Genomic DNA, 13,996 nt, shown 5'->3' with positions numbered 1-13,996 from the left:
CCTTTTCCTTGATTTCCTGGGTTTACTAGCAGGTTACGAGGAGTTCACCTTCTCTCAAATATCAATATTTAAATATTGTTAAGTAGTAAACATATTTGTGAATTGTATATGGGACTCTAATTGTAGGGTCTACAGTTTCTTTTCAATGGACCGATTAAGTTTAATCATTATTAATCCATTTCATAAGGCTTTCTAACTATAGCTTGGTATGTCCGGCACCATTAATTAGGGATTAATGATAAATCCATGTTTTCCTTACTAAAATTATGTTCCTTAAATTGTATTGATTTATTAGTCTATTGTGTATTGTGAGAAATGTCTAAACATAATATAAATATAACATTTAATATATATCATACAACATACAACATACAACATACAACATATAAAATATAACATATGACATATAACATTTAACATATAACATATAACATATAACATATAACATATAACATATAACATATAACATAACATTATAACATATAGCATAAAGCATATAACATTGAAAATTGAAAATTGAACAATGAACATTGGACATTGGACATTGGACATTGGACATTGGACATTGGACATTGGACATTGGACACTGAACACTGAACAACTATAACACTGAAAATCTGCGTTAATCATAATCTTACTTTTATAGCTACTATTTAGTTTTATTCTACAAATGCTAGATTGGCACAATGATGGTATAAAAGTCGTCTTACCATTTGACACAATTTCATTTACCAACTATTATATGAGAATTTATTTAGGAGCAAGTAATCATGGCGTACGGAGGGTTGAGAGGAGCCGTAGGATTTTCTCTTGTTTTACTCATTGATAATAATATTGTACCTTGCTCAGGTAAATAATAGATACTACTCAAAGACTTTAACTAATAAAAGACCAGAATCGGTGGCAAGAAGCGTCAACTGTCAACCCCTATTTCATTGAATGCAGGGTTGTCTGTCAATAATAATAATAATTAAAATGTAATAATCTGCAAGTTTAAACTGACTCGGATAAGTCTTAAGTAGTCGCTAATAAGATTTAAAATTGCTAAACAACGAATGGTTTTACATCTGAAGGGAATAAAAAAATGTTGCATATTTCGCGGATTTTATTTAAAATATTTTGCAAATTTTAATTGTTTAGGTATATTTGTGACAGCTACTCTGGCAATGGTCATGCAAACCTGTTTCTTCCAGGTAGATCGATTGATTGATTGAGTGAGTGATTGAGTGATTGATTAGTTAATTAATTAATTGATTAAATGAAGTGTAAATCCCTCCAGATAGTACTAATCCGTGTTTTTTCTGTTATTGTTCTAGAGTAAAATAAAACATTAAAATATTTTAAGCCACAAGAAAAACAAGTCAGCTGTTTATACGGATTAAGCACTTAATCTCTTCAAATTAAAGTTCAAAAGTTCTAACTCTTTCAGGGTTCTACCATTAAACCTTTTGTTGGACTACTGAAGATTGATCTGGCGAAGGCTGGAGATGTGACATTAAGGAAATAATTGCAATCAAAAATAATAAAAATAATTACTAAAATAATAAACTGACATCATTTAATATACAAAAAAAAATAATTACCCAAATTGCAAATTATTGATTAAAAAAATTCAAATTATTTCAGCTAAAATATGCAATAATTAGCTGAATTTTTTTTCTTCCCTAAACTCCTTTTTTCCCAATAATAAAATAATTACATAAAATAAGATCTAAAAACTGAGCCTGAGCCTGAGCCACAACCTCTAAGTTTTTAGATCCCCATATCTTTGCAACCCAATGTGGTAAACCTTATATATCTATGAATTATGTTAGCTCAAATATTCTCAAGCTTCAAAAATAGTGATTTGACACCATCAGGATTCTAAGATATTAGAATTGGAAAAATTTAGTTTGTGACAAAGACTCAATTTCTTTATTTTAAAACTTGAAGCTTATCTCGCAATTGTAGTGAGGAGATAAATGAAAAGATATTTGAGCATATAATGGCTGGGGTTGAGATTATATCAGGCAAAATGGGTCACTACGTCTTAGCGGTAAGATATTTATAAAATAAATCTATTGGCTCTATTTATATATTCATATATTTATATATGTTAGCTAGGCTGGCCAAACAGCTATACCAAATTGGCTGAATTTTGCTGAAGAAAAAAGTTTAACATTTCGGAAATTCAGCGCCGGGCACATCACACATCAGCTAAAATCATGAGCGCGGGTAAATGGCGGGATTAACTAAGCATGATAATATAATTTCAGCATTTGTTGCTCAATGCGCATTTATATTACATCAAACTGAGTAAAATAAATTGACTATAGGGCATTAGATGACAAAATTTATGAAAAAAGGCCCCCTCCAGGGTTTTTAAGTTTTTAACTCATACGTAAATACCTACTTTTTAATACATATTAAGGCTGAAAAACTTCTAGTTATACTTTTTAAAGGAGTGACCGGAGTGACGGTTGTTAAACTGAGAATGTATTATTGTAGGGAAAATGATGTATATTTACTGAGTTTGAGCGCAAAGTCGATGCTTAAAATCATCCATTCGGGTGGTAACGTTTTGAGAATCGATTTTTTAAATTATTTAATAACGACGACAAAAAATGTAAAAACTTCTTCAGTAAACTAATTAGATGTTTAGGAACATATTTCTCAATTTCTCAAAAAATCAATGTTAGAATCAATCATTTCTTTTACATCATTATACTGAATTTCTTATTCTTTTTGAATTTGTTCACAGATTTCTTCAAATTCTTCAAATGTCGCCTAGAAAATGTGAATTTTTATGGCAATAGTTCATTTTTAATTTTCTCAACCTGTTCCTAAACAACTTGTTAGTTTACTGTAGAATTTCCAATACATTTTTCGTCGTCGATATTGAATATTTTTTTTAACCGATTCTCAAAATCATCCCTCAAAAATGAACAATCTATGAGGATATTACAGATTTAATTTGCGTTCTTTCTGAACAAATATGCACCGTCAAATAGGTCTCGAGGATGATTCTTAAAAAATTTCTCCACAAAACAACATTATCAGTTCAACTACCATACATTGCCGGTCTCTCCCTTTAAGGATCACTACAGTAATTATGATTCATTCAAATAGTAAGAGCGTCTTATAATCAGATTTCTATATCTATTTTAATCATTGCCAATTTGGTATTATTAAGTGCAAAAAAGTTTTTACTTTTTTTAGTTTGCTTGAGATGAAAATCATATTTTTATCAAGAGCAAACTAGAAAAAGTAAAAATTCGCGCAACAACTTTTCGCACGTCTAATAACAATAATGATAGCAAATATAATTTTATTCAATTTTATTTTATAGCAGTGCGATAAAATAATTTTAGCACCCTGCTGTTTAGATCGATTAAGTTGCTTTATCTCCCGTAAATATGAGGTGTGATAAATTACCTTAAAATTGATTAAAAATATGTTAAACTTAAAATTTTGTTTAGGATAAACTTTATCACTTCGACCAGACCTACATGAAGAAGTGGATTTGTGTTCCAAATTATGAGAAGAGAATGAAGAAATCTTATGAGAAGAAGATTTTATCAGGTTACAAAAATGTATTTCTTAAAGGGACTGTCTGCATAATTTTACGTGACTCTTAACTTTCAAGAGTTACAAATCCGATTTGCAAATTTGACCTTTAAACCTAAATCTGAGTTTTAATGTAAAGTTTTTTCTTTCTTAAAATTGATAAGTTTTTTTACGGTTTACGACTCTTTGATAGAATGAAGTAAATTGTCAGAATATCTTTTTAAGAGAGAAAAACGACGATATTTTCCTCATTATTACAAAAGGTACAAAGGTACAAAGGTACAAAGGTACAAAGGTACAAAGGTACAAAGGTACAAAGGTACATAGGTACATTGGTACATAGGTACATAGGTACATAGGTACAAAGGTATATAGGTACAAAGGTACAAGGGTACAAAGGTACAAAGGTACAAAGGTACAAAGGTACAAAGGTACAAAGGTACAAAGGTACAAAGGTACAAAGGTACAAAGGTACAAGGGTACAAAGGTACAAGGGTTTCAAGGGTTTCAAGGGTACAAGGATACAAGGGTACAAGGATACAAGGATACAAGGATACAAGGATACAAGGATACAAGGATACAAGGGTACAAGGGTACAAGGGTACAAGGGTACAAGGGTACAAGGGTACAAGGGTACTAGGGTACAAGGGTACAAGGGTACAAGGGTACAAGGGTAAAAGGGTACAAGGGTACAAAGGCACAAGCGTACAAGCGAACAAGGTTACAAGGGTACAAGGGTACAAGGGTACAAAGGTACAAAGGTACAAAGGTGAAAAGGTACAAAGGTACAAAGGTACAAAGGATAACGTTGTGAACTTGTGACTCAAGCATTTTTAAGTGGAGGTTTACTTAAAAGGGACGGAAAAAGAAGGATAACCCCAGCATATTTGATCAGATGGTTCGATTTAAAGGGTTCCATTGTGCATCTGGCATGCCATTTTTACCATAGGAGGTCATTGATAGTGAAAAAATCAGAGAATAAAATCTGATTAAAAAACTAAAGTTAAATTCTAAATGAGCCATACATCGACAGAATTTATCAAATGTCGTCTTGACAATTTTTTAATTGGTTTTATACTATATTACGTAAATTTCAGAAATTGTAAAAATAAATAAATAGCCATGAATATGCGAGAACAGTTTTAAAGAGCTTCATATAATTATTAAATTAAAAAACTAATTATCTGCAACATTCCATTATCAGGAAGTGAAGAATACGACATTTGATGAATTCTTTCGATATATGGCTAATTTAGGGTTTAACCGTAAGATATCAACGGATAATATGATAAATTTTAAAATCAATTCATAATTATGAAATTCTAGATCATTTGATCAATCTGTATGGTCCGGCAGTGCTTGTAAAACAGAATATGGAGAATATTGATACTATTAAAGAAAACGGATTTGAAAATCTTGCATACATTCCAGAGGTATTTTTTATCATTCTGTTTACATTATTTAATTTGTCATACATAATTCTATAATCTGTATAAAGAAAACGAGTTTTTGCTCTAAGCTCTAATTGTCTGATCCCTATATCTTCGCAATTCGATGTCGTAGAACCTTGATATTTTAAACTATGAATTACGTTCGATTAAAATGTCTAAGTTTGAAATATCATTGTTTTACATCATAAATTGCAAAGATATAGTGATTCGAATATTTTAGTTGTTGGGAAAAAATCCTAAATGATCTTATAAAAGAGATTAATGACACAAAATTTTCCATAGAAAACATTTTCAAATACTTTTTTAAAATTTAATTTTTCTACTGCTTTTGCATGATTTTAAGAATAATTTGTATGATTTTTTCTGTTTTATAGTGATATCCAGAAAATTCGGAAATATGAAGACGACTTTTAGAGTCAAGTTAATCTTTTAAAAGGGAAATGAGCATGTGAAATATCAATTGTGCTACGTGTAAATAGGCCCATTTAACAAAATTAATGATTTAATAAGCGTCTGGTAAAACTATTTGCTTTGCAACAATATCAAATACCCTGAAGTATTGCTATAATGTCGTCTTCCTTTTTCATTGTGTTATTGTTATCACTGGAAAAAAGTTTTTTTAAAAAGAGGGTAAAAGTCTATCTACATCGCACACTGTACAGGGTGTCCCATTAAATATAGGAATTAAGCGAAGACTTCCAAATCGTCTTTGTTTCACGTGATAACACATATTTTGTAATATTCCATTTATCACAGTTAACATTATATAAGTATGTAAAGACTTCATTTAAAGTTGATGTTTAGAATGAGGTACTGACTGATATAAGTATGTAAAGACTTCATTTAAAGTTGATATTTAGAATGAGGTACTGACTGATATAAGTATGTAAAGACTTCACTTAAAGTTGATATTTAGAATGAGGTACTGACTGATATAAGTATGTAAAGACTTCATTTAAAGTTGATATTCAGAATGAGGTACTGACTGATTTAAGTATGTAAAGACTTCATTTGAAGTTGATATTTAGAATGAGGTACTGACTGATATAAGTATGTAAAGACTTCATTTAAAGTTGATATTTAGAATGAGGTACTGACTGATATAAGTATGTAAAGACTTCATTTAAAGTTGATATTTAGAATGAGGTACTGACTGATATAAGTATGTAAAGACTTCATTTAAAGTTGATATTTAGAATGAGGTACTGACGGATACTTGTGTGTCGAGGCGAAGCAGTAATCGTAAAATGTAAGTTTTTATAAATTGAAAGTATAATTACCGCCTTCTGAGTTTTCACCAACATTACCGACCTATGATTACCCCAACTGAGGTTAAGATACCTAACGTCCCTTGGGACCGTTATGTTAATTAACCACCCGCTTTGCAAAGTTTTTGGGAAAAGATCGCGCATTGTCATTTCAAAAGTGATAAAATTGTGTACAACTACTATTTTGGGAAAATAAAAATTTTACTTAACCACGGGTTCCTTCGACCAATTTTTTCTACAAAACATCCCTCGCTGCACTCTTGATGCTTTGTAAGCAAAGTTGGTTCCAAACCTTTTGTAAAGAAAAGTTCCCTTTTCTTCTCACTAAATTAGTTGTAAATAATTGTTTCCGCCAATTTCAACCAACATTACCAACCTATTGTTCTACAATGAAACCCTTAATAACGATATCGAAAGAATTTATCAAATGTTGTATTCTTCACTTTCTGATAATGGAATGTTGCAGATATTTAGTTTTTTAATTAAATGATTATATGGAACTTTTTAAAACTGTTCCCGCATATTTAAGGCTATCTATTTATTTTCGCAAATACTGAAATTTACGAAATATAGTATATATAAAACTCATTAAAAATTGTCAAGACGACATTTGATAAATTCTTCCCATGTATTCGTTATTAAGGGTTTCACTGTAACAGAGCCTTTTGATAGGTAAAGCAAAATAACATCCCGTTCTGCGAAGTTTTCGTGAAATATTTGGCGGATTTTCATCTCAAAAGGCGATGAAATTATGTGTACTTTACAAAAGAAGTCAAAGAAATTTTACTGTAAACCTTTAATATTTTCAGCACCCCATCGTTAATACATTTTTCTTTCGATATTTCATAACAAAAAGATACCCACGTTGATACAAGTTTTTTTCCAGAAAATACTGGTCTTAACAAATTACTGAAGTTGTTAATGACATTTTTTATCTTGATCATTTAATAAATAAAGTAAACTTGTCTCTGTTTATCATATGCCGTATATTGACAGGTTTAACCAGTTGTGGATTTATTTGGTTTGGATAATATATTTATCTGATTTGGTGAAATCCAGTTAAAACTAGATAATCAAGCACATATTACCAACTTACCAAGGACATAGAGACAAGTCACTTATTTAGTATGCAAAATCCATGTGTAGGAGTCTGTTAAGGAATAAAAGTATAAACAGCGATAATCAGTTATTACCAGAATGTTTGTCGTCCTCTTTGTATCTTTCAATTATGATTTGTTTCAAAGGTTTTTTTGTATATGTAACTAAATTTTAAGTTACAACTGATGTTTCTGCATTAAGTTTAGGATATAATTTCAGGGATGAATTCTTATTCTTCTTTTTGTAACTTTTCAAACAAATAAAGATTTCGTTTTCGGAGACACTGTAAAACCTTTTCAAATTATGGCTTTTATTTGTAATAGTGATATCATTTTTCCAAGAACCCCGTGTTTGTTCGTACATGTTTTCTGTTTAAATATATGTTTTTTTTTCTCATTTCCTTTCAGAGATTTCCTCTCATTTCCTTTCAGAGATTTCCTCTCATTTCCTTTCAGAGATTTCCTCTCATTTCCTTTCAGAGATTTCCCTCTCAGAGATTTTCTTTCTTAGATTTTCAATCGTAGATTTCCTTCCATGGATTTCCTTTCATAGATTTCTTTTCTTAGATTTCATTTCAGAGATTTCCTTTCATTGATTTCATTTCATAGATTTCCTTTCATAGATTTCATTTCATAGATTTCCTTTCATATAATTTTTTCTTATATTTCCTTTCAGGAATTCCCTGTTAAATATTTATTTGCTTTCATCGATTTCCTGTCTTAGATTTTCTTTCAATAGATTTTCTTTCATTACAGATTTCTTTCCGTAGATTTCCTTTCTTAGATTTCTTATAGTTTTGGCATCATTTTCGTGAACAAACGATATTGAGAAAAAGTTTGTTCAGAAAAAAAACAATGGATAAATCAGATGGGTCCTTCAGAGAAATGAAATAGCGATCGTTTTTAAAAAATACCAGAAAAACGATTTAAAATTCAAAGGAACTTGGAAAAAATAAAGTTTTTTTACTGAACGCACCTTTTTTTCAAACAAACTTTTATATAACAATATAAACGATTATTTATTCAATCAAACTTGTGAAAAACTATCGTTGTTTACTGAAATAACGATTTCATTGGACTAACGATTTGACTAAACGATTATTCAGTGAGGAAACGAACGATATAGTTGGAAAATGAACGAATAATTTGAGAACTTGGGGAATACATTTTTTTTAACGATTAAAAAACCAACGAAATTGGTCGAAATTGGTCGTTCATAAACGAGATTGAAAAAATGGAGATAAGAACGAATGCGCCCATCTGTAGGGCGGGGAAGAGAAAATTTAGCTCTCTGGTTAAATTTCATTCATTTTATTAAAATTTTGTGGATCTTTATTTTTTATGTTATTCTTAAATTGTGTAAAATGGTCTACGCAATCTACAATCTACATATGTTTAGGCTATCGCCCAACGAGAGCAAAGCGCTCGGATTATAATGGAAACCCTTATGGACGGCGGAAACGGAAACAAAACTTTTGATTTCCACAATTTCCGGCGGCCAACATTGGACGAGAATATGTCCTCTGAAGATGTGTCCTATCTACCCAAGGGAAGACGAGCTTCAACCGCATCTGTTTTGAACTTTTCAGGAAATTTTACATTGTTTAAAAACATATGTTTTGAGAGTCCTCCCTCCCCCCCCCTTCCCGTGCTTACTAACAATCTAATTGGAATACATCAACATTTTTTTAATGATTATGAAAATTTCAATTCGTTCCACTAAAGGTGGAAAGTGATTTCTAAAATTGATTTTTAAGCTTGATTAATGTGCATTGGAACTCCATGCTCTCGGTTCTTGGGACACAAATATTTTAATAATTAAAAAATACAATATTTTTGCTTTTTATTGGAGATTCCAAATTAGTTTCCAAGATTCTTGAAATTGGCTTTAAAAATGTTTTTATTCTCCCTTATTTGGAGATTCAAATTGATTTGTCCAATTCTTGAAGTGTTGTTGAAAATGTATTTTTCTGCTTTATTTGGAGATTCAAATTGGTTTGACCGATTCTTAAAAGTTGGGTAAAAAATGTATTTTTCTGCTTTATTTGGAGATTCAAATTGATTTATCCAATTCTTGAAGTTTGGTTGAAAAAGGTTTGTGATTGCTTTATTTGCAGATTCAAATCGGTTTGTCCAATTCTTGAAGTTTGGTTGAAAAAGGTTTGTGATTGCTTTATTTGGAGATTCAAATCGGTTTGTCCAATTCTTGAAGTTTGGTTGAAAAAGGTTTGTGTTTGCTTTATTTGCAGATTCAAATCGGTTTGTCCAATTCTTAAAGTTTGGTTGAAATAGGTTTGTTTGCTTTATTTGGAGATTTAAATTGATTTGTCCAATTCTTGAAGTTTGGTTGAAAAAGGTTTGTTTTCTTTATTTGGAGATTCAAATTGATTTGTCCAGTTCTAGAAGTTTGGTTGAAAAATGTTTGTTTGCTTTATTTGGAGATTCAAATTGGTTTGACCGATTCTTAAAAGTTGGGTAAAAAATGTATTTTTCTGCTTTATTTGGAGATTCAAATTGATTTATCCAAGTCTAGAAGTTTGGTTGAAAATAGTTTGTTTGCTTTATTTGGAGATTTAAATTGATTTGTTTAAGTCTAGAAGTTTGACTGAAAATTGTTTGTTTGCTTTATTTGGAGATTTAAATTGATTTGTTTAAGTCTAGAAGTTTGATTGAAAATTGTTTGTTTGCTTTATTTGGAGATTTAAATTGATTTGTCCAATTCCTAAAAGTTTGTTAAAAAATGTATTTTTCTGCCTAGACCTGCCAAACAGATTAAACGGCTCATGTCGTGTTAAACCTATTGCGAGGCATGTGGAGGGTAAGTTACATTTAAAGTTATATTTTGACAGTCAGGGGCGTTCAATAGTATTGGTGTAAGGGGGCACATTGTGCCCCCCCCTTAAATAACCTTTTTTGAAAAAAATATTGAACCTTTAACTATGTAAACTAGTCGATTGTGTACACAATTACATATAATAAGTGTTAATAAAATTATTAATTTTCTTAAGTGGACTCATCTGACACTTCCTTTTAACACAGTGGTGTAGGCTTCAATGGGTGAAAAATATAGATGGAAACGATACTTTAAAAATATCTTTATTTTCATTTTCATAGAACCGATAAAAATTGCATAATTATAAATAATGCTATCAAAGATATATTTACACTGAAGGCAGTATTCATTAAAGCCATAGATAGCTTATGTACGCAAAATCACCAAGAATTGTACAGTCCGAGAACTCATACTTCTAGGGGTCAAAGTGTACTGAAGAAGGATGTGAGAAGGACTAAACTAACTTAAATTTCTCTCTACATCTACAGAACTCATGTACACCACAAGTACTCAATGACATATGAACAGCCATAGTTCACAACCGACCTAGTTAATCTATATAATAGGAATATCTTTAAAACATCTCTGTACATTCATATCTTAATCAAGATGAAAAATGTCCTCATATGCGCTATCTATCTTTATCTATGATTAAAGCTTTTTAATGAAACTTTTTTAGTTATGGTCAAAAGTTAGATTTTAAAGTATTTTTTATATGACTGCCTTTTTGCATTTTTATACTTTATATTATGTGTTTGTTTTATCGTAATGTTTTACTTCTGTGTGAAAATTCATTAATTCAAAATGACTGAGTAATTCTTTGAATCAAAACAAATCTTAAAGGCAAGAATGACATGACATGGAATGATTCCCAAAGACAAGCTTCAATTTGAAATTAGCAAAGTCAGCTTGAAACTTTATAATGGAAGTAGGACAACCCTCGCAGTCTGATTTGATTTGTGTACAAATTAAATCTATAGTAATAATATAAAAAATAAAATCTACATTTGATTATTGATAATTACAATTATAGGAATGGGCTGGGATGAGCGGAACGCTGTTGAGACTGTTCTAACTGAGCACTACGATCTTAGAAGAAGGAAATCTTTGGCGCCTGGCGCCACCGACACATTTGTCAGGAATCTTAATGGTAAGATTCCCCTCCTTTTAGTGGAGAATAAGACTCAATGTTAAATCTTGTTCAGGTTCTCATGAAACCCCAGAATGCGCCAATTCCTACCATGAAATTTCGCCAAATAGAGTATGAAACCGGTGGCCAAATTTAAAGCATTTGAGCGGCGGTTTAAATTTAAGCCGCGGCTTAAATATGGTTGGTTCCACTTAAGATTGTATCAAATGTTTAAAGATTTAAGCCGGCGCTAAATTTAAACGGGGTTTTGGCGGATTTAAACCGCGGCTCAAATTCTTAAATTCCATCTAGGTTTTTTTTAATCAACTCTGTGGAAAATAAGAGCTTGAACCCGAAAGCTAATGTCGTAAATAAGGCCCAACGACAGCTTAGACCTGAGCCGTATTTACCCAAATTTTGTTAATAGCGGGCTCTGTAAAATTAGAATCACGTAAAGTTGTACTTACTAACTTTTATTATTTTTATTTTAGATAACGTTGAGGGAGGTGAAGATACCAAGCTATAATCAATCTTGATCATCAAAATTAAAGCTTAGATAATAATGATACCTACATCAAAAACAATAACTTCAATAATAATGATAACTACGTCTGATAACTTCCGTGATAATAATACCGAAAAAAATTAAATTGATTTTTTCTTTTAGCAGCAGCTTGCAAATTTTCCCGCTTTTGACTTTTTTCTAAAATTTAAGGACATTGGTTTTATGAGTTAAACAGTCTTTTAAAACAAATATATAGTTAAAACTATAGTTACAGATAAGTCTCTAGTGTGATCTAGATCGCTAGAGGGGGGTATAGAAAGCTAAATTTACAAAATTAAAACTGGTTCTCGGTTCTATCTTTGTAATCTATTTTTGACAAAGGCTAATTTTTGCGGTTTTGCTCCGACATTTTGTATAAAAGTTTTACATTTTTTAAAACACTGGCAACTTCACAATGCACAATAGTTGATACTCAATTAACTCAAATCTTATACTTAACATTCCATTTTTTTTGTCCCAGAGTATTTCCAGTTTGATCCGGGCTCAATTCCAGATGGATCCGTAATTATCCAGTTTGATCCGTTATTATTCAGTTTGATCCGGGATCATTTCCAGTTTGATCCAGTATCTTTTCCAGTTTGATGCGGAATTTTTTCGAGTTTGATCTGGAATCATTTCCAGTTTGATCCGGGATCATTTCGAGTTTGATCCGGAATCATTTTTCATTTAATACAGAAACATATCCAGTTAAATCCGGGATTATTTCGAATTTGATCCGGGATCATTTCGAGATTGATCCGGGTTCATTTCCAGTGTAATTCGTAATTGCTTCTAGTGTGATCCGGGATTATATTTCCTGTTTGATCCGGGTTCATTTCCAGTGTAATTCGTAATTGTTTCTAGTGTGATCCGGGATTATATTTCCAGTTTGATCCGGGGTTAACTCTAGTTTGATCCGGGGTCCGGCTGATCCGGACTTTCGTTGCACAAATTTGAGCGAGGTTAAAAACATTATGTATATTGTAATTTAAAACTCGCGTTTTACATATATCTGTAATTGAGCTTTTTGTATATAAAATGAACTTGAATTTGTATTTTATTTCAAACTTTGTTATATGAAAACGAAAGTGGATGTTAAAAAAGATGGAATGCCTAATTTTTTTTCGACTTTTGTTTGGAATATCTAAAATTAAACACTTTTATTTTTGTATTATTTCTTAAAAATATATCATCACAAATATATATTATAATTTTATCAATCTGACGACCTTCATCATGCTGAAAACAAAAGATGAACATGTGTGGAAGGATTAAAATTTGTAACCCTTATTGTGACAATTTTTATGTAAACTATGTAAACTCAATTATTTATGAAATACAATTTTTGTGATCGTTAAAAATCATTTCTATTTAAATATTGTAAATAGATCAACAAGAGAATCATGAACGTCATGTTTCATTTTTTTTTAATTTCTTCTCTGAAGATTTTGTTTGAAAACTGATCTGTTTCTATATATGTTCCCTAAAAAGATTCAAAGATTTAGTGATTAAAAATATTGAAAATGCCAAATTGTTCTGTCAGACGGATATATATATGTCTGTTTGTTTGGAGTCCATTCCAAAAAGAGACCTAAATCTTAGATTTAAAATAAAACAATTAAATACAGGATCAAAATGGGAAATTGCTTCAATTTTTAACATAGGTAGCGTTTTGTATTTTAAATATGTTAAATAACTGAGGTTTAGGCATACTTCACTTTAGATGTTTTGGCTTTCGCCAAGAACATCGTATCTGTTCCTAGTGGGTGTACCCAACAAACTAAAACCCGTGAAGAAAACAAGATTATTTGGTGTATCTCACACGAGTGACCCGTGAGTATCCCGCGATGATTCACGTGTTAACGAGGTGAATGTGGATGATTTGATCATCATGGTCTAGGACCGAGTTTTTGCACGGCGAAAACTTGAGTTAATTTCACGGGATTTTTACATGAATAAATTATTTTTCTCCCATCTACTTAAATTACATTATTTAAAAACCCAGGGGGAGGGGGGGATACATAATTGATTTCTGATATATAAATATATTATAAAATATATTGTGTGAAAGAAAATAATTATTACAAAATGTCTAGAAACTAAACATTTTAGTTTATATCTTTTACAT

General features: G+C 30.8%; 2 protein-coding genes across 3 annotated transcripts; both read left to right on the top strand.

The window, feature by feature from the left end:
• Positions 1-758: 758 nt before the first annotated feature.
• On the top strand, positions 759-6,274 carry LOC111712100 (sodium/hydrogen exchanger 3). Of its 2 annotated transcripts, none has more exons than XM_023486618.1 (7): positions 759-849; positions 1,141-1,193; positions 1,430-1,500; positions 1,951-2,035; positions 3,459-3,561; positions 4,873-4,979; positions 6,194-6,274. In XM_023486618.1, exons 1-7 carry the CDS (start codon positions 771-773, stop codon positions 6,248-6,250), a joined length of 555 nt encoding a protein of 184 aa, XP_023342386.1. In that variant the 5' UTR covers positions 759-770; the 3' UTR covers positions 6,251-6,274. The 2 variants fall into 2 exon arrangements, with proteins under 2 accessions (XP_023342386.1, XP_023342387.1); XM_023486619.1 differs by lacking the exon at positions 6,194-6,274 and adding an exon at positions 5,802-5,872.
• Positions 6,275-8,764: 2,490 nt separating this feature from the next.
• LOC111712103 (uncharacterized) lies at positions 8,765-13,229 on the top strand. Its single transcript, XM_023486620.1, has 4 exons — positions 8,765-8,951; positions 10,121-10,180; positions 11,229-11,345; positions 11,816-13,229. Exons 1-4 carry the CDS (start codon positions 8,798-8,800, stop codon positions 11,848-11,850), a joined length of 366 nt encoding a protein of 121 aa, XP_023342388.1. The 5' UTR covers positions 8,765-8,797; the 3' UTR covers positions 11,851-13,229.
• The last annotated feature ends 767 nt before the right edge of the window (positions 13,230-13,996 follow it).

Source organism: Eurytemora carolleeae, unplaced genomic scaffold (genome assembly GCF_000591075.1).
Source record: "Eurytemora carolleeae unplaced genomic scaffold, Eaff_2.0 scaffold1225, whole genome shotgun sequence".
Classification (NCBI taxonomy): domain Eukaryota; kingdom Metazoa; phylum Arthropoda; class Copepoda; order Calanoida; family Temoridae; genus Eurytemora; species Eurytemora carolleeae.
This window is presented reverse-complemented; position numbering and strand designations above follow the sequence as displayed.